The 20,857-nt window shown below is 42.7% G+C and overlaps 1 protein-coding gene and 1 pseudogene across 3 annotated transcripts in view; both read left to right on the forward strand.

Moving 5' to 3' along the window:
* KIAA2012 (KIAA2012 ortholog) overlaps window positions 1-20,857 on the forward strand; it is a 140,207-nt gene that overhangs the window by 99,056 nt on the left and 20,294 nt on the right. For all 3 annotated transcript variants that reach the window (XM_031651451.1, XM_021923887.2, XM_017946794.3), the window contains exons 15-16: window positions 67-139; window positions 20,609-20,699. In XM_031651451.1, coding sequence (XP_031507311.1) covers window positions 67-139; window positions 20,609-20,699 — 164 coding nt within the window. The remainder of the gene's footprint in view (window positions 1-66; window positions 140-20,608; window positions 20,700-20,857) is intronic.
* Window positions 15,016-16,357, forward strand: LOC108581481 (annotated as a pseudogene).

Consider the following 20,857-nt stretch of genomic DNA (forward strand, 5'->3'; position numbering starts at 1 on the left):
CAGAAGTGTTTAAAGTGTTGCATTTATTGTGTCTAATGTACTCTTTGGTGTGTGTTAACCCAATAGGAAAGCGGAAATGCACTGGACTCTCAGGAAGAAGCAGGGAGACTCCTCAGAGAAACTCATCACGACGGCCAAGGTAGAGACCACTGGTTGGGGCTTTATAATCTTATAACCATAATTGTCAGATGAACTTCGCACTGTTAAAAGATGTCAATGGGAGGCCAGGTACGGTGGCTCATGCCTGTAATCCCAGCACTTTGTGAGGCCAAGGCGGGTGGACCACCTGAGGTCAGGAGTTGGAGGCCAACTTGACCAACATGGTGAAACCCTATCTCTACTAAAAATACAAAATTAGCTGAGCGCAATGGTGCATGCCTGTAATCCCAGCTACTTAGGAGGCTGAGACAGGAGAATCACTTGAATCTGGGAGGCGGAGGTTTCAGTGAGCTGAGGTCACGCCATTGCACTCCAGCCTGAGCAACATGAGCGAAACTCCATTTCAAAAAAAAAAAAAAAAAATGCGTAAAGTCACAGATTTTGGATTTCACCCTTAACTTGATCTTTTTCTGTTTATATCTTGTACCATGTCCTTCAGTTGGCATCCAATCAAAAGTAATTTATTTTTATACTAAATTGACAAGAGTTTGTTGTTTTGAGGATATCAGACAACAGTATATTATGGTAGCCTGATCCTGGGTTTGGCTAAGCTTCTAAGCAGGTTTCTGTTCACATGAGCTCTTACCACCTCCATTTTCAAGGCAGAGTGACACTAGCCAGGGAAACATGCTCCAGTCTTCAGATCTGCCATATCATAAATCACACATGCAGAATGTGAACACTGACAGGGCTCCAAGGGCTTGGCTAAGTGCAATGGAGGTTTTAGGCAGCACAGAACATGGCCAAACCTAAGCAATGACCAAGTCAGTCAAAACAGATTTCCTGTCTCATGACAGAAGAGCAGGCACCAGCTGGGTTGCATAAAGGTTATTCAGACCATCTTTAATGTAATGAAATATCACCACAGAAAATTAAAGAAGGCATTTTCCTGTCCTGAATGATAAACGCTAATGTTCAGAAAGGATTTCAAGTATTTGAAGAAAAAAGAGGAAGAAGTGCCAAGGAATTTTTTTTAACTATTTAAGGATCAATTTTCAGCCAGACACAGTGGCTCATGCCTGTAATCCCAACACTTTGGGAGGCCACGGCAGGAGGATCACTTGAGGTCAGGAGTCTGAGACCAGCCTAGGCAACACAGCAAGATCCTGTCTCTACAAAAAATTTTTAAAATTTCTGGGCATGGTGGTACATGCCTGTAGTCGCATCACTCCAGAGGCTGAGGCGGGAGGATCATTGGAGCCCAGGAGTTTGAGGCTGCTGTGAGCTATGCTATGATCATGCCACTGCACTCCAGCCTGGGCAAAAGAACCAGACCCTGTCTCCAAAAAAAAAAAAAAAAAGAGGATCAATTTTCTTCCCATAGGTCTTAAGGCTAATTACCAGGATTTTTTTCCTACTCTAAATTAAGTCGTGATCTTCATGGTTAATTATAAGCAGTGAACCAGCTGCCACCTGTGGTGAGAATAGCATGAGTCTTAGACTTGGTGAGAACACTTCATCCAAGTTTCCACAAGAGAGGTCAAATCAGCAACCTCCAAATCAAAGTGGCTTTGAAAAATTGCTCTGGCTTTAAATACAAAACTTTCCACTTTGGGAAGTCGAGGAGGGTGGATCACAAGGTCAGGAGATTGAGACCATCCTGGCTAACACGGTGAAACCCCGTCTCTACTAAAAAATACAAAAAGCCGGGCGCAGTGGCGGGCGCCTGTAGTCCCAGCTACTCGGGAGGCTGAGGCAGGAGAATGGCGTGAACCCGGGAGGCGGAGCTTGCAGTGAGCCGAGATTGCGCCACTGCGCTCCAGCCTGGGTGACAGAGCGAGACTCTGTCTCAAAAAAAAAAAAAAACAACACTTTCCACCCCTCTACCCCTGTCGAAAATCCAGGGAAATAGTAAAATTTTAATTCTTATTTCAATTCTTGTTTATTTCCTAGGCCAGTGGTTCTCAAACTTCAATGTGCATCAGAATCACCTGTAAGGCTTGTTAAACTAAAGATTTCTAGGCCCCGCCCTCAGAGTTTCTGATTCACTAGATCTGGGTTGAGGCCTGACGATTTGGGTTTTTAGTAAGTTCTCAGGTGATTCTGATGCTGGTGGACCAGCAACCACAGTTTTGAATCACTGCCCTGGGCCTTGTTTCCAGTATGTATTTCCCTGAATTTGGCAGCAACTCAATTTAACCTGTTCTTTTAAAAACAGTAGGAGGAAATACTGGACACAGTCGCTCATGGTTCCAACCCCAGCACTTTGGGAGGCAGGAAGATCACTTAGGTTAGGAGTTATTGGAGACCAACCTGGGCAATAGAGCAAGACCCCTCCCCATGCCCTGCGTCTCGGCCTCTAAAAATTTTTTTTTAATTAGCCAGGCATGGTAGTGAGGGCCTGTAGTCCTAGCTACTCAGGAGGCTGGGGCAGGAGGATCCCTAGAGCCCAGGAGTTCAAGGCTGCAGTGAGTTGTGACTGCACCACTGCACTCCAGCCTGGATGACAGAGCAAGACCCTGTCTCTAAGAAAATAAAATAATAATAATAATAGGTAGTGGGGAAGGAATTGGTGGGAAGGCACTGTTTCAGCAGCATCATTGCAATCAAGAGCACTGATTATGAAGTCTGATTCCCAGGGTTCAAATTCTAGCTCCGTTACTTACTAGCTGTGTGGCCTTGAGTAAGTTACTGAACTTCTCTGGGCATCTTTTTTCTTCCTTTGTAAAATGGGGATACTAACAGTACTGATCTCATGGGTGGTTGTGATAAAGAAGAGTTAACTATGTAATGTGCTTAGAAAAGTACCCGTCATAGGGCCCGGCGCGGTGGCTCACACCTGTAATCCCAGCACTTTGGGAGGCTGAGACAGGTGGATCACGAGGTCAAGAGATCGAGACCATCCTGGCCAACCTGGTGAAACCCCATCTCTACTAAAAATACAAAAATTATCCAGGCGTGGTGGCATGTGCCTGTAGTCCCAGCTACTCGGGAGGCTGAGGCAGGAGAATCACTTGAACCTGGGAGGCGGAGGTTGCAGTGAGCCGAGATTATACCACTGCACTGCAGCCTGACGACAGAGCAAGACTGTCAAGAAAGAAAGAAAGAGAGAGAGAGAGAGAGAGGGAGGGAAGGAAGGAAGGAAGGAAGGAAGGAAGGAAGGAAGGAAGGAAGGAAGGAAGGAAGGAAGGAAAAGAAAGAAAGAAAGAAAGAAAAGTATCTGTCACAAAGTGCTCAAGAAGGGATATTCATCTACTTTTTAAAAAGCTTTAATAGGAGACACAATTTGCTCCTTGTCAGGAGAGCCTTATTCTAAGGTAACAACCTGATTTCTTTACTTTCCCAGTCTCGGTGGCAGAAGGGGCATTGGGGGATGCATATAGTCCTCTGCTTAAGTCCAGGTGTGGGCAGCAGACCAGAAATGAGTGAAGCAGCCTTCCAGCCTCTGCATTCAGTGAAGTTACTGGGACATAACTCCTTGGGACATGACAGAACCGCTTAAGAGTCAGGAGGAGTGAGAGATTTGGGGAACCCTGCATGAGGTGCAAGGGGTCCTTAAGGAGCATCCTGGAACAATGTCGGGGTGGGGATGAAAGGCAGGTATTGTGGAAACTCTCAGAAACCAATGAGCCATTTCCATCATTTCTGTTCTGTCAAAAAAAGGAGGCCCAGAGCCCTATTGCCTTATTCAAGAGACAGATGTGTAGTAGATAGGATGTTGGTACAACTGTTCTAACAAAGGCCAAAGTAAAGTGACTTCAAACACGATGGAAGGATTATTCCTCTCCTATGGAAAAGTCTGAGCTGGCAGGCAGGGGGTCCCTGGGGCCCCTGAAGTCTAATTCGATTGCACACATGCTTATTGGGTGGCTACTAAGTACCACCTATAGCCCCATGTGTTATGTGAGCTGCTTGAAGGCAAGAATCATGCCTTATTCAGGCCCGGTAAATGTTTCATAAATGAATGAATGAGTCAAATGAATAAATGAATGAATATGCTGAGGATTCAAGGGATTCAAAGATGACAAAACCAAGTTTCCCACCCTCAAGGCCTCACAGTGAAGACTTCAACTGCAGGCATGATGTTACCTGTGAGGAAACAGTGCCTCCCAGGGTTACTAAGGTCATAGCCCTCTAACGAGGGTGCAGTCAAGGAACCTACAGCCACCAGCCAGAACCTGCATCTTCACCATAGACCCAGAAGCAGCCAACAGGCAACAGGTGACTGATGCTGATGGGGAAGGAGGACACTGGCTCTATCAGCTTCTTGGTGAGTGTCCCAGCAGTCAATGCCCTCATTAACCCAATAAGGCTGGTCTAATTCCTGGCTGGTGTTCCAAGTCATTTTATCATAGTGCAGTCTAGACCAGAGATTTTTCTTTTCTTTTTTTTTTTTTTTGAGATGGAGTCTCGCTCTGTCGCCCAGGCTGGAGTGCAGTGGCGCGATCTGGGCTCACTGCAAGCTCCGCCTCCCGGGTTCACCCCATTCTCCTGCCTCAGCCTCCCGAGTAGCTGGGACTACAGGCACCCGCCACCTCGCCTGGCTAGTTTTTTGTATTTTTTTTTTAGTAGAGATGGGGTTTCACTGTGTTAGCCAGGATGATCTCGATCTCCTGACCTCGTGATCCGCCCGTCTTGGCCTCCCAAAGTGCTGGGATTACAGGCTTGAGCCACCGTGCCCGGCCTAGACCAGAGATTTTTCTAAGAACCACCTATGTAGATCCATTCTAGCCAGCACCTGGGAACTTATTAGAAAAGAGAATCTGGGGTCTCACCCCAGACCTGCCTGTGTTATAACAAGGTCCTCAAATGATTCATATGCCCATTGATATCTGGGAACCACTGGAATCTATTCATCGAGGAAAGTGGGTTTCAGATTCAAAAGACATGGATTCCTTTACCAGTTGTGCCTTTGATCAAGTCTGTAGTTTAGGGAATGGCAGATTGCTTCTCTGGGCCTTGGTCTCCTTTCCCATAAACCAAGGAGGCTGTGATGGATCAGCTCTAGGGCCCCATTCCATTCCGATGCTCTGGCCATCTATGAGTCGCTCAGGCTTGCACAGTGGTAGGCTGCAGATCCACGACTGGGGCCGGGCCTACTTCCCAAGCTCATCCCCAACCCCCACTTCCGGGGAAGGCCAGCCTGCCACCTTCACTGTGTCCTATATAAACCTCTGCTACCACCCAGCCTCCCTCAGGTGACAGCCTGGAAGGAGGCCATCCATGTGCCATTTGTGAGCCCTTGCTCAGTGCAGCAACAAGTTAGAGCTCAATGGGTCAAGATGGGATCACTACTTTGCCATGGTGCTCCTGCATGGCATGAGGACTCCATAAACCCCTGGGCCTCTGGAGGCTTCCACTTCCTGATCTGAAAATAACAAAATTGACCTTCCAATATCGTTTCCCACTTTCTGTGATTCAATGACATTGGAACTGTTTCTGTTAAGGGGAAAAGCAGAATCCACAGTGCTACCACTGAGATAGCTCCACGGTTCAGCCTCCAGGTTCAGGCCTTCTTAATTCTTTAACCACCGACTGCCTGAATGGAAGCGTCCATTATTCACTCAACATACACTTGCTGATCCCTGCTAAGTTTCATAGCCTTCACGGTTGGATAAAACACACTCCTTACTGCAGCTCCCGCTTTGGTGGAGGAAACAGATATGTGTGCAGACAGCTCCAGTGAGTGGAGTGTGATCAGTGCTCTAAGAGAATACAGGAAGGACAACTGATCCAGACCCGGGCAGAAGGGATAGGGAGAAATCAGCTAGGGTTTCCTGAAGGAGGTGATGGCTGACATGAAGGAAGGCATTTACTGAACCTAGATTGCATTCACCCATTTGTGATGAAGACATCAAGAGAAGGCAGCAGTTCTTACTCCCTGTGTGCCAGGCACCAGGCTATGCATTTTCTGTAAAGTGCCTCATTTAACTTTTATACTAATCCTATAAAGAAGCAGCCCTTGATATCCCTATTTGTCAGATGAGACAATTGAGGCAGAGTGGTTAAGTACCACATCCTTGGTCACAGAGCTGGGCAACAGTGAGGCTGACCTCCCCAGGCCATCTGCATAGATTAATTCTGGATGTTAACAGCTATGAAAAAAAGGGTTTGCCCCCCTCCCCAGGGGAGAAAACAGCAAGGTCCGGGGAAATCAAGATTTAAAGAAATACTACACACACACACAGACACACACACATATACACAGACACATACACATATACATACACAGACACACACAGACACATAGACATACACACACACACACACACACACACACCAACTAGAGAAATATGAATGAAAAGATTCTTCAAACAGTTTTTTGGGTTTTTTGTTTTTTTTTTTTTTTTTTCTTTTTTGAGACGGAGTCTTGCTCTGTCACCCAGGCTGGAGTGCAGTGGCGCGATCTCGGCTTAGTGCAACCTCCGCCTCCCGGGTTCACGCCATTCTCCTGCCTCAGCCTCCGGAGTAGCTGGGACTACAGGCGCCCGCCACCTCGCCCGGCTAATTTTTTGTATTTTTTAGTAGAAACAGGGTTTCACCGTGTTAGCCAGGATGGTCTTAATCTCCTGACCTCGTGATCCGCCCGCCTCGGCCTCCCAAAGTGCTGGGATTACAGGCGTGAGCCAAGCAGTTTTTTTAAAGGGAAAAAAGGTGTGGCCAATCGGGGAGGGAAGCCAAAGTGGCCCAGCAGTGCGGCATCTGCGCCTCCACGGCAGCAGGGGCTGCGCAGCAGGCGCGCAGGGAGCAGCTCCTCTCGGGGCCGGCGGGGTTTGTGGCTTCAATAGCGCCACTCCGGGTCCCCGCAGCATCGGAGAAGCTTCTGCCTAGCGTCTCTCAGCTGCGTGAGTCGTCCCGGCCTTACAAAAGGAGCTCCTCGCCGGTGAGCTCAAGACCCCAGGCGGGCTCTCCTCGAAAGGTCGCTTCTCCGGGTGTGTCGCCTCCTTTAGTCTTTTCTTTTCCTCTCTGTGGTTGCTTGTGATGTCTCTAACGCTGGAGCCTCCTGTGGACTCCATCCCGAGGTGGAGACTGGCAGAGCTAGAAGGGCTAAACAACTGAAAATCAGGCACGCATAGTCGCTTTGGAGAAGGCAGGGAGGCAGGCAAACCCCTGAAGTGCCACCGAAACAATTTGGACTTTTTAATTGATACCGTTTTATTTTGGCCATTTTCCACTTAGGTGTGGAGAAAAGGGAAGTAATTTCCAGCATTTACTTTTTTTTTTTTTTTTTTTTTTTTTTTTGACAGAGTCTTGCTCTGTTGCACAGGCTTGAGTGCAGTGGTGCGATGATTCACTGCAACCTCCGCCTCCCAGGTTCAAGCAATTCTCCCTCCTCAACCTCCCGAGTAGCTGGGATTACAGGCACCTACCACCATGCCCTGCTAATTTTTGTATTTTTATTAGAGACGGGTTTTCGCCATGTTTGCCAGGCTGATCTCGAACTCCTGACCTCAGGTGATCCTCCCGCCTCGGCCTCCCAAACTGTTGGGATTACAGGTGTGAGCCACCATGCTTGGCCATTCTTGAACTATGCAGCAAGACATAATGCTAGGTGCTTTATTGAATTTATTTTATCCTCACTATAACCTTATGAGGTAAAGTGCATTATTCCTATTCCACAAATGAGGAAAATGAGGCTCAAAGAGGTTAGGTAACTTGCCCAAGGGCACACAGCCAGTAAGTGGAGAAGCTGAGAGATGAACCCAGGTTTCTATGACTCCACAGTCCTTGAATCTTTGAGTTGTGATGCCATCCATGTGTTTCTGAGAGGAAATAGTAAAAAGTCAGGGAGACATCACGAAATTATGGCAGTATGTTTTTTAAGCCAGCATGAATCTTGGAGGTGATCTAGAAGTTCTTTTATATTATGGATGAAGAAACCTGAGGTCTACAAGTCAAGAGAATTGTGCATGACAACTAATTATTAAAACCAGGGTAACTGGAGTCTCTGCCCAGTGTTTGTGGTTATCTAGTTCAGTTCAGTTCCGTTCAGGTCAGTTTCATTTTGAAGGCTTTTCCTTGGGCAGTTTCCGGCTTCAGGAATAAACAGCTCCAGAAGGAGCAAGTGTAATGATTGCCTGACCTGTGCAAGGAAGTGAGGAGTAGCCAGTTTTGGAAAAGTTCCTCCTAACACTGTGGAGAAAACAGGGAGACCAGATGTGTGTGCCCAGGAGTCCTGGTGGTGCCACTCACCAGAATCTACAGCCTGGAAGATGGCACCATGCAAAGGTCTGGGGCCCCTTGCTCCCCACATTGCCCAGTATGATGCCTGCACAGTCACGGCACAGCACACTGCCAGGCCCTGCTATCTGCAGACCACAGTACTAGGTGCAAAATATTCTGCTAGTCCTTAGCACCTAGATGACCTAACTCTGGTACTGCTCTATCTTTCTTCTGGGAAGTATTTCAAAGTTCTCCTTCATATTGGAGGAGGAGGAAGTGGGAAGTGGTGCACCCTTAAGAATGTTTCTGGCTTACTCCTACTCAGCCCAGACTGAGGAAGTCCCCCCTGAAGGAAGTCCCCCAGAGTCCCAGAGAGCAACAGTCATCCCTTGATTCTGAAAATTCTCCTCACTTTCCAGGGAGAAAAGCTCATTTCTAACAAGAGACCTAAATTTGTCAAAACCCAAAAGCAGCTAAAACTAGAGATAAGGACAACATAAGAAAGGAAAATTATAGGCCAGGTGCAGTGGCTCACACCTGTAATCCCAGCACTTTGGGGGGCCGTGGCGGGCAGATCACATGAGATCGGGAGTTCGAGACCAGCCTGACCAACATGGAGAAACCCCATCTCTACTAAAAATACAAAATTAGCCGAGTGTGGTGGCATATGCCTGTAATCCCAGCTACTCAGGAGGCTGAGGCAGGAGAATCACTTGAACCCAGGAGGCAGAGGTTGTGGTGAGCCAAGATAGCGCCATTGCACTCCAGCCTGGGCAACAAGAACGAAACTCCGTCTCAAAAAATAAAAATAAAAAAAGGAAAATTATAGACTAATCTCACTTATGATCAAACATACAAAACTCCTAAATAAACTATTAACCAATCAAATTCTTAAGCTTATATTTTTAAAAGTATTAACAATATACACAACTGAATTTGGTTTATCTCAAGAATTCAAAGAGGATCTAACATATGAAAATATGTTTATAATCCACACCAACAGGTTAGTGGGGAAAAGCCTTAGGGTCATCTCAATAGATGCAAAAGGAGAAAAGTAAAATTCACCCATTCCCAATTAAAACTGATCAGACTAAGAATAGAAGAAGGCTTCTTGATTTTGACAGAGTATCCATGAAAAATCTATAGTAAATATCACACTTGAATGGTAGAACTTGAGAAGCATTCTTTATTTTATTTTATTTTTTATTTTATTTATTATTATTTATTTTTATTTTATTTTTATTTATTTATTTTTTTAAGATGCAGTTTTGCTCTTGTTGCCCAGGGCTGTAGTGCAATGGCACAATCTCAGCTCACTGCAACCTCCACCTCCCAGGTTTAAGTGATTCTCCTGCCTCAGCCTCCCAAGTAGCTGGGATTATAGTTGCTTACCACCACACCTGGCTAATTTTTTGTATTTAGTAGAGATGGAGTTTCACCATGTTAGTCAGGCTGGTCTCGAACTCCTGACCCCAGGTGATCCACCCTCCTTGGCGTCCCAAAGTGCTGGGATTACAGGCATGCAGCACCACACCTGGCCAATAAGCATTCTCTTTAGAGACAGGACTAGGAGAAGGATGTCCTCTATCATTGATTCTATTCAACATTGTACTAGCAATGCTAGCCAGAATGGTAAAGAAACCAAAGAAAGGAAAGATGAAGGGATAGGAAGGAGGAAAATGACACTGGTATTATTTCCAGACTATATTATTACTTATATGGAAAATTCAAGGAACTGTACAGACAAGACATTAAAAGACAAACAGAAGAATTCAGCAAGATTACTAAATACAGATCAATAAACAGAAATCAATTGTGTAAAAAGCAGTGTTTGGAAACATAAAGCACAATTTAAAAATAGAATTTAAAAGTAATTGTTATTATGGAAAACTACAAGCATACACAGAGGTAAACAGAGCAGCACAATGAACCCCATATACCCATCTCTTAGCCAATATTGTTCACCTATATCTCCAACTCCTTTCTCCCATGTTATTTTGAAACAAATTTTAGGTTCATATCATTTTACTCATGGATACTTGAGAACATATCTCCCAAAGATGAGAAATGGCTTTTAACATAATCATAATACCATTATTACACCTAAAATTTAAGTAATTCTTTTTTTTTTTTTTTTTTTTTTTTTGAGACGGAGTCTTGCTCTGTCGCCCAGGCTGGAGTGCAGTGGTGCGATCTCGGCTCACTGCAAGCTCCGCCTCCCAGGTTCACGCCATTCTCCTGCCTCAGCCTCCTGAGTAGCTGGGACTACAGGCACCCGCCACCGCAACTGGCTAATTTTTGGTATTTTTAGTAGAGACGGGGTTTCACCGTGGTCTCGATCTCCTGAAATTGTGATCCGCCCACCTCGGCCTCCCAAAGTGCTGGGATTACAGGCATGAGCCACCACGCCCGGCCTAGTAATTCTTTAATATAATTGAATATTCAATCAGTTTTCAAAGTTCAAATTGTCCATAATTATTATAATTGTTTTGGAATTTGCAAACCAACTGTTTGCAATTGGTTGATATGGCCTTTAAATCTCATTGAATTTATAAGTTCCCTTCCATTTCTTTTTTTTCCCCCTTTTAGTGTATTTGTAGGAAATTGGGTCACTTGTCTTGTTGAGTTTCAATCTAGACTTCGTGGATGCATCCTCATGGTGTGGTTTAACATGTTTCTCTGTCTTCCACACATCCTGTAAGTTAACACTTGGATCTAGAGACTTGATCAGATTCCGGTTTGGTTTGGTTTTTCCTTTTGGCAGTCTATAAATTCAGTGCAATTTCAGTTTTAAAAATCCCCAACAGGGTTTTTGGCAGAACATGATTAGCTGGTATTAAAATTCATATAGAAAAGCCAGAAATAGCTGTCATGGTCTGAATGTTTGTGTCCCCCCAAAATTCACATGCTGAAACCTAATCACCAATGTAAAGGTATTTAGAGGTCAGGCCTCTGGGAGGTGATTAAGTCATGAGGGCAGAGCCCTCATAAATGGGATTAGTGCCTTTACAAAAGAGGCCCCAGAGAGCTGTCTTGCCCCTTTTATCATGTGAGGACACAGAAGAAGGTGCCCTCCATGAACCAGAAAGTGAGACTTCCCCCAGACACTGAATGTTCCAGCACCTTGATCTTAAACTTTCCAGCCTCTAGACCCATAAGAAATAAATTTCTGTCGTTTTTAAGCTACCCAGTTTATGGTATTTTGTTATAGCAGCCTGAAACAGACTGAGACACTAGCCAGTATAATTTTGAAGAAAAACAAAGTGGAAGTTTGCCCTGACAAATATAAAAACTTATTTTAAAGCTGTGAAAAATAAGACTGTGTGCTATTGGCTTAGAGACAGACAGAAGAGAATAGAGAATACAGAAATAAATGTGACCATGTATGGAAACTTGATATATAGCAAAAATGGCATTATAAAGGGAAATAGTGGAGAAAGGATGATCTATTATTCACTATATAATTTTGACACAACTGGTTATGCAATTTTAAAATTCTCACCTCACAAAATATCAGGTGTATTCAGGGGCTTAATGTCAAAAAGCAAAATTTAACTTTTAGAAGAAAATATAACAGAATAGCTTTATGAATTTGGGAAAGGAAAAAACTTTTTACCTATTATTCATAACACAAACCATAAAGAAAATTATTGATAAATCTTTTTTTTTTTTTTTTTTTTTTGAGACAGAGTCTCACTTTGTTGCCCAGAGAGTGCAATGGCATGATCTTGGCTCACTGCAACCTCTGTTTCCTGAGTTCAAGTGATTCTCCTGCCTTAGCCTTCCAAGTAGCTGAGATTACAGGTGTGCACCACCAGTCCGGCTAATTTTTGTATTTTTAGTAGAGACAGGGTTTCACCATGTTGGCCAGGCTGGTCTCAAATTCCTGAACTCAAGTGATCAGCGTGCCTTGGCCTCCCAAAGTGCTGGGATTACAGGTGTGAGCCACTATGCCCGGCCAATGAATCTGACTATGTTAAAGTTTAAAGTTTTCAACAAGACAGTATAAAGTTAAAAGCCAAATTACAGATTAGAAGGAGATACCTGCAATGCATATAGCCAAGAAAGGCTTAGTAACCAAAATGCAGCAGCATTTCTTCCCTCTACAAATAGGGAAAGAAAAAGACAGTCAACCCAAAGGAAAAATGAGCAAATGATATGAACAGGCAACTAACAGAAAAAGAAACCCAAATAAATGGCCATACAGAAAAAAAAAGTTCTCCCTTCCTACTAATCAGGACAATCCAAATTAAAATAAAAAGATATCATTTCATATATATCAGACCAGCAAAAGTTTAAAAGTCTATAAACATTGTTAATGAGGATATAAACTTTTAGTAATTTAGAGCAATTTGGAAATATCAATAAATTGAAGATGCATATATCCTGCAACCCAAAAAGTTCATTCCCAGGTATCCTTTAGAGAAAGTATAGATGAACAGTGACTCACCTAAAAAGGTCCACTGAAACATTCTTTATAATCACAAACAATTGGAAATAATCAAAATGGCCATCAATGGTAAAATGGATTTTAAAATGTGCATATATTCATACAATGGAATACTGTATGATAGCTGAAAATAAAATTACATGTATTAACATGGGTTAATCCCAAAAACCTTATTAAGGGTTTTTTGCCTTATTAAGCAAAATAAGGCAAGTTGAAAAAGTTATACAAATATCATTTATGTAAAATTTTAATATGGAAAATAATACTATATATTGTTTACATGTGCATTTATATGTAATACAGATATAAAAATATATATGAAGACTGATAAATATCAAATTGAAGAGACTGATTACCTCTGGGAGAGAGAGGGAAATGGGATTATATGTGCCTTAATCCATTTTGTGTCGCTATAACAGAATGCTTGAGATTGGGTAATTTATGAAGAACAGAACAGTCTCCCACAGTTCTGGATGCAGGTTTCTTACGGTGTCCTCACATGGTGGGAGGCAAAAAGGCAAGAGAGAGGGAACCCATTCCCACAAGCCCTTTTTATTTTAAGAGATGGGGTCTCTCTACGTTGCCCAGGCTCAACCTGAATTCTTGGGCTAACACTATCCACGGTCTCAGCCTCCCAAGTAGCTGGGACTACAGGTGTGAATTGCTGTGCCCAGCCCACAAACCCTTTTTATAGCAGCATTAATCCATTCATAAGGATGGAGCCCTCCATGACCTAAACACTTTTTATTAAGCCCCACCTCCCAACACTGCTGCATTGAATATTGAGTTTCCAACACATGAATTTTGAAGGAGACAATTCTATTCAAACTATAGTAGCATGTGATAAATGAAGTCTTGGACTGTGTCTTAAATGTTTTCTTGCTTTAGAAAATGCATGACTCAGGCCGGGCACAGTGGCTCATGCCTGTAATCCCAGCACTTTGGGAGGCCAAGGCAGGCAGATCACAAGGTCAGGAGTTCAAGACCAGCCTGGGCAACATGGTGAAACCCTATCTCTACTAAAAATACAAAAATTAGCTGGACATGGTGGCACACGCCTGTAATCTCAGCTCTTCGGGAGGCTGAGGCAGGAGAATTGCTTGAACCCAGGAGGCAGAGGTCACAGTGAGCTGAGATGGTGCCACTGCACTCCATCCTGAGCAACAGAGTGAGACTCTGTCTCAGAAAAAAAAAAAAGGAAAGGAAAGAAAAGGAAAAAAAGAAGAAAGAAAAGAAGGAAAGAGAAAGAAAGAAAGAAAGAAGAAAGAAAGAAAGAAAGAAAGAAAGAAAGAAAGAAAGAAAGAAAGAAAGAAAGAAAGAAAGGAAGAAAGAAAGAAGGGAGGGAGGGAGGGAGGGAGGGAGGGAGGAAAAAATGCATGACTCAAATATGGCAAAATGTTAAAATTTTACAAAACTAAGTGGTAAATCCATAGGCAATGAGTACACAGTATTTTTCCTATACTGTGAATGTTTAAGATATTTTATAGGCTTTTAAAAAGTAGTTAAAAGTTGTAAGTTATTATTCAAAGCACTGACTTCGTTTGTTCCAATACTTCCTAAATATCAGGTTATTTTACGAAGAGAAAAAAAATCACCCTTCTATGGCCCACATCCCAAAACTGGGAAGGTTTCAATTCTAGTCACAATGGAAGTTTCACCAATGTAGAGCCTCAGCTTTTGGTCAATACAAATGCGCCCTCTGCTGGTTCTATCGCCCTGTCCCTGAGTTCAAAATAGTTGTGAAGAGCAGTGAAAGTCTTCAGTGAGAGTTTTTTCACAGCCAGCCATGTTAAGGAAAGAAACCCTCACAGAACTACCCTTTGACACTAAGATACTTTAATTAGCTTCTGCTCTCTGTTAATGTTACATATTATCCAAGACAAAATAAATTCCAAGGTACAGCTCCAGTTAACCTTTCCAGTTTCCTCAACCACCTTTGCTCGTTAATAATCTTGTGCCCCTCTAAAGTCTGGAGGTTGATTTGTGAGACAGTGAACACCTCCCTGAACCTGAGTAGAAGCAGAAGAAAACCAAAGTTGCAAAGAAGCTCTTGGGTGGGGAAACCACAATCTAACATTGAAAAATAGATTAACTGTAGTATTAAGGGAATGATGCCAATGGAATAATGGGTGACCTTTTCTTTTCAAATCTTTCTTTAAAATCATGACATCTTCAAATAAACAAAACTGAGGATAAATAAATTAATTCATGCAAGAATCTACTTCTCAGAGAGAAAGGCACGAATTGAGTATTAGCGTCTTCCTTTCAAAAACAGTTTTGTGTTTTGAGGTTGGTTTTAATATTCATCTTCCCCACTGGAATGTAAGCTCCCTCAGACCAGAATCTGTGTCTGTCTGATTCAAATTGGTACAAATTGTCTGGGGAACAATTTGGCAGTAGGCATTGTGACTTCAAAACTGTACATCCTTGTGCTTTGGCTCTTCGGGTCAAGATGGCGGAGCTTTTCGCTAACTGCATTCAGCCGCTCTGGTAAACTTGTCTAGATTGAATACACTTCGGCTGCTGTACCTGGAGGAGCCCTGTCAGTGGGAATTAAAGCTGCAAATAGCAACCGAGAAAAAACAGAAATTCATTCTGTGTGATGAGCGAAGTGTACACAAAGTGGGACCAATTATCAAGCATACAGGTTTGGTGTACAGTGGCGTGGACCGAGATGTACACAGAGCTCAAAACTAGCTCAACAATACTATCTTGTGTACCAAGTGCCCCTTCCCACAGCTCACCTAGTACAGAGAGTAGCTTCTGTGATGTAAGAATGTACTCAGTCAGGTGGTGTTCGTTCATTTGGAGTTTCTTTACTTGTTTGTGGTTGGAATAAGGGACGACCATATTTATTTCAGTCAGATCCATCTGGAGCTTACTTGGCATGGAAAGCCACAGCAATGGGAAAGAACTATGTGAATGGGAAAACTTCCCTTGAGAAAAAATAAAATGAAGATCTGGAACTTGAAGATGCCATTCATACAGCCGTCTTAACCCTAAAGGAAAACTTTGAAGGCCAAATGACAGAGGATAATATAGAAGGTGGAATCTTCAACGAAGCTGGATTTAGGGGGCTTACTCCAACTGAAGTTAAGAATTACTTGGCTGCCGGCCGGGCGCGGTGGCTCATGCCTGGAATCCCAGCACTTGGGGAGGCCGAGGTGGGCAGATCACCTGAGGTCGGGAGTTCAAGACCAGCCTGATCAACATGGAGAAACCCTGTCTCTATTAAAAATACAAAATTAGCCGGGCATGGTCGTGTGTGCCTACAATCCCAGCTACTCAGGAGGCTGAGGTAGGAGAATCACTTGAACCCGGGAGGCGGAGGTTGGGGTGAGCCGAGATCACGCCATTGCATTCCAGCCTGGGCAACAAGAGTGAAACTCCTTCTCAAAAAAAAAAAAAGAAAAATTACTTGGCTGCTATAGCATAACAATGAAGTGACTGAAAAATCCAGAATTTCAGATAATCTATCTACTTAAACATGTTTAAAGTATGTTTTGTTTTGCTGACTTTTTGCATACTTATTTCTACATGGTTTAAATCGACTGTTTTTAAAATGACACTTATAAATCCTGATAAACTGCTAAACCCACAATTAAAGTACATCCGTTAATAATCAGAAATATGAACAAAGAGTAAATTTTTTAATAATCAAAACATTCCTGGCCAGATGCTGTGGCTCACGCCTGTAATCCCAATACTTCGGGAGGCCGAGGCAGGTGGACCACCTGCCTGAGGCCAGGGTTTAAGACCAGCCTGGCCAACATAGCAAAACCCAGTCTCTACTAAAACTACAAAAAATTAGCTGGGCATAGTGGTGCATGTGTGTAATCCCGGCTGCTCAGGAGGCTGAGGGATGAGAATTGCTTGAACCCAGGAGGTGTGAGCCAAGATCACACCCCTGCACTCCAGCCTGGGCGACAGAGCAAGACTGTCTCAGAAACAAAACAAAATAAAAATTCCTTTCAAGGATAGTCTATGCAAAGTTCTTTATGGTTATAAAAAATAGAAGCAATATGAATATTTTAAATTACATGTTTGGTTAAGTCATTTAAGGTATATTCATACGATAACATACTGTGCTGCTATTAAAAATTTTTTTTAATAATCTTTCAGATTATTATATTATTATATTATTATATTAAAAATCTGTCTTTCAGGCTGGAGTGCAGTGGTGCCATCACAGCTCACGGCAGCTTCAACCTCCCAAGCTCAAGTGATCCTCCCATCTCAGCCTCCTGAGTAGCTGGGATGACAGACTTATGCCACCACGCCCAGCTAATTTTTCTATTTTTCGTAGAGACAGGGTCTCACCATGTTGCCCAGGCTGGTCTCAAACTCCTGTGCTCAACCGATCTGCCTGCCTCAGCCTCCCAAAGTTCTGGGATTATAGACATAAGCCACCACATCTAGCCTAAAATCATTTTTAAGAACATTTAGGCCAGGTGTGGCAGCATATGCCTGTCATCTCAACACTTTGGGAAGTTGAGGCAGGAGAATTGCTTGAGGCCAAGAGTTTGAGACCTGCCTGAGCAACATGACAAGACCCTGTCTCTACAAAAAGAAAAATTTTAAAACATTAGCTGGGTGTGGTGGTGTACACCTGCAGCCTCAGCTATTCAGAAGACTGAGGTTGGAGGTCCCTTGAGCCCAGGAGTTCAAAGTTACAGTGAGCTGTGATTATGCTACTGCACTCCATCCTGAGCGACAGAGCGAGACCCTGTCTCTAAAAATAAAAAAAAAAATTTTTAAGAATAATTATATGGGAAAATTATAATATAAAGTAGATTAAAATTGAATATACACAAATCAATTATATGGAAATATGATATTCATTATATATACATGAAAGTAAATACACCAAAATATTAGCAATAGTTGTATATGGGTAGAGTGAGAGAGCATGGTGAGATTTTTTTTGTTCTTGTTGGTTTTTACCGTGTGCTGGCACTAGTTTAGGCACTTTCCTTGTGTTAACATATCTCTTGCTACTTTTTTAAAGCAGCTTTATCAAGGGATAATTGACATACAATAAATTAGACCTTTTCAAACTGTACAATTCCCATGAAACCATCACCACAATCAAAATACAATATTCATCACTCCCAAAAGTTTCCTCATACCTCCCCTATTCCAGCCTCCTTCATCCCCAGACAACCACTGATGTGCTTTCTGTCACTATAGATTAGTTTGCATTTTCTAGAATTTTATATAAATGGAATCATGCCATATGTACTTTTTTCTTTTTTTCTTTTTCTTTTTTTCTTTGAGATGGAGTTTTGCCCTTGTTGCCCAGGCTGGAGTGCAATGGGGATATCTCAGCTCACTACAACCTCCACCTCCCGGGTTCAAGCCATTCTGCCTCAGCCTCCCGAGTAGTTGGGATTATAGGCATGCGCCACCACACCCAGCTAATTTTGTATTTTTACTAGCGATGGGGTTTCTCCATGTTGGTCAGGCTGGTCTCAAACTCCCAACCTCAGATGATCCGCTTGCGTCAGCCTCCCAAAAGTGCTGGGATTACAGGCATGAGCCACCGCGCCCAGTCAGCCGTATGTACTTTTTCGTATAATTTATTTCACTCAACATAATTATTTTGAGATTCATCCATGTTGCCAGGTATATCAATAGTTCATTGCCTTTTACTGCTGAGTTGTATTGTATTGTATATATACACACCAGTTTATCTGTTTGTCTTTTGATGGACATTTGAGCTGTTTCAGTTTTGACCATTACAAATAAAACTGTTATGAACCTCTGTGTACAAGTCTTTGTATGGATTTATGCTTTCATTTCTTTCATTTCTCTTGGGTAAAATACCTAGGGGTAGAACAGTTGGATGGTATGGCAGGTATATATTTAACTTTTTAAAAAACTGCCAAATTATTTTCCTTAGTGGTTGTACGATTTTACATTCCAAACAGCAGTAGATGAGAGTTCCAGTTCCTGCACATCCTTGTCAAATCTCAGTACAGTCAGTCTTTAATTGTAGTCATTCTAATAGTTATGAGTTGACTGTGGGAGTTTTGTTTCTTCTTTATGATTTTTTTTGTGTGTGTTTTCCAATTTTTCTGCAATAAAATGTATCTTCCATAATCAAAAAATTATTTAAAGTAACTAAAATAAGATGTAGACTAGTCCAATATGAAGTCTTAGTCTGGAGACTCTTCATTCTAAAAGAGTAACCCAACATGGTCTTCAGAGCACCCAGCAAAGACCACTAGCTGTGTGGCCTGTGTAACCCTGCCTCATATCCTCATAAGATAACATTTGTTTTTTGGCCAGGCATGGAGCCTCATGCCTGTAATCCCAGCACTTTTGGAGGCTGAGGCGGGCGGATCGCTTGAGCCCAGAAGTTCGAGACCAGCCTAGGCAATGTAGTGAGACCCTGTCTATACGAAAAATAGGAAAAATTAGCCGAGCATAGTGTTGCACACCTGTGGTAGTGGCCACTTGCAAGACTGAGGTGGGGAGAATTGGCTGAGCTCAAGAAGCTGAGGTTGCAGTGAACTGGTATTGTGCCACTGCACTCCCGCCAGGGCAACAGAGCGAGACTCTGTCTCGAAAAAAAAAAAAAATGTTTTTTGCAGATATATATATATATATATATAAAACTATATATATATATATATATATATATATATATATTTTTTTTTTTTTTTTGAGACAGAGTCTCACACTGTCACCCAGGCTGGAGTGCAGTGGTGCTATCTGGGCTCACTGCAACCTCCACCTTCCAGGTTCAAGCTATTATTCTGCCTCAGCCTCCCGAGTAGCAAGGATTATAGGCACGCACCACCACACCCAGCTAATTTTGTATTTTTGGTAGAGATGGGGTTTCACCATGTTAACGAGTCTGGTCTCCAACTCCCAACCCCAGGTGATCTGCCCGCCTTGGCCTCCCAAAGTGCTGAGATTACAGGTGTGAGCCTAACATTTGTTTTTTAAAATCAACTTGCTTTTCAATGTTACAACCTTTAGGAAAAAATATACCAACACACCTAAACTTCCCAATGTTATCTATTATTTCCTTTTTGTGTTTTCCAGTTCGTATCCATCCAGATTTTATAGAGTTCTAACACACTATTCTGTAGTTTATAATGAAATTTTACTTGTCATATCGTATTTTCCATATTGCTTATTTGTCTTTTTAACCATAATTTTAAATGTCAAGTTAATGTATCATATATTACTTCCCCCTTCTCCCTTGTTGAGCTGTTTCTAATTTTTCATTATTAATAGTAATGTTGGCCGGGCGCAGTGGCTCACACCTGTAATCCCAGCACTTTGGGAGGCCAAGGTGGGTGGATCATGAGGTCAGGAGTTCAAGACCAGCCTGGCCAATATGGTGAAACCCTATCTATACTAAAAATATAAAAATTAGCCGGGTGTGGTGGCACACACCTGTAGTTCCAGCTACTCAGGAGGCTGAGGTAGGAGAATCACTTGAACCCAGGAGGCAGAGGTTGCAGCGAGCCGAGATCACACCACTGCACTCCAGCCTGGGTGACAGATCGAGACTCCGTCTCAAAAAAAAAGTAATTTAATAAGACATAAGTTGATACAAAAGCTTGTTTCTTCTTTTGAATTTTTCCTTATGATAAACACCCAGGAGTGAGACTCCTGATCAAAGGCTAGAACATTTTTCTGATTGCCAATACATACTGTCATATCACTTTCCCAAAGGATATTTTAATACTAATTTTAATGTTACTTGCCATGTGTCAGCCCTGGTTTCTGAAGTATTTGCTAATTTTCTAGGTATAGCCTACGTCATTGTTCTAATTTACGTGCCTTTGGCTACTCACCAGGTAGACGTTTTTCCATGTCTGATCTCCTGCTAGGATAGCTGCCTGTTGTCCTTTATTGATTGATACTCTGTTTTCACAGATTCAGAGCCAAAGAGTATGACCCTTGACTCTCTCAGGGCTTCCCAGACTGAGCACATCCGGACCCCAGAGGCAGATATTGTGCAAAAGGTGTAAGTATTCAAAGTTGTAATAACATGGGCTTCTCTGCTTTTATTTTGTTTGTATTTTTAATTGATTTAGTTTGGTTTTTTCAGACAGGCATGGGAGTTCTCAGCTGACACTGTGCTCCGACAGCCAAAATTAAACGGTTGTCTAAGAAACAAAGATT

The sequence above is a fragment of the Papio anubis genome, chromosome 10 (assembly GCF_008728515.1).
Source record: "Papio anubis isolate 15944 chromosome 10, Panubis1.0, whole genome shotgun sequence".
Classification (NCBI taxonomy): Eukaryota; Metazoa; Chordata; class Mammalia; order Primates; family Cercopithecidae; genus Papio; species Papio anubis.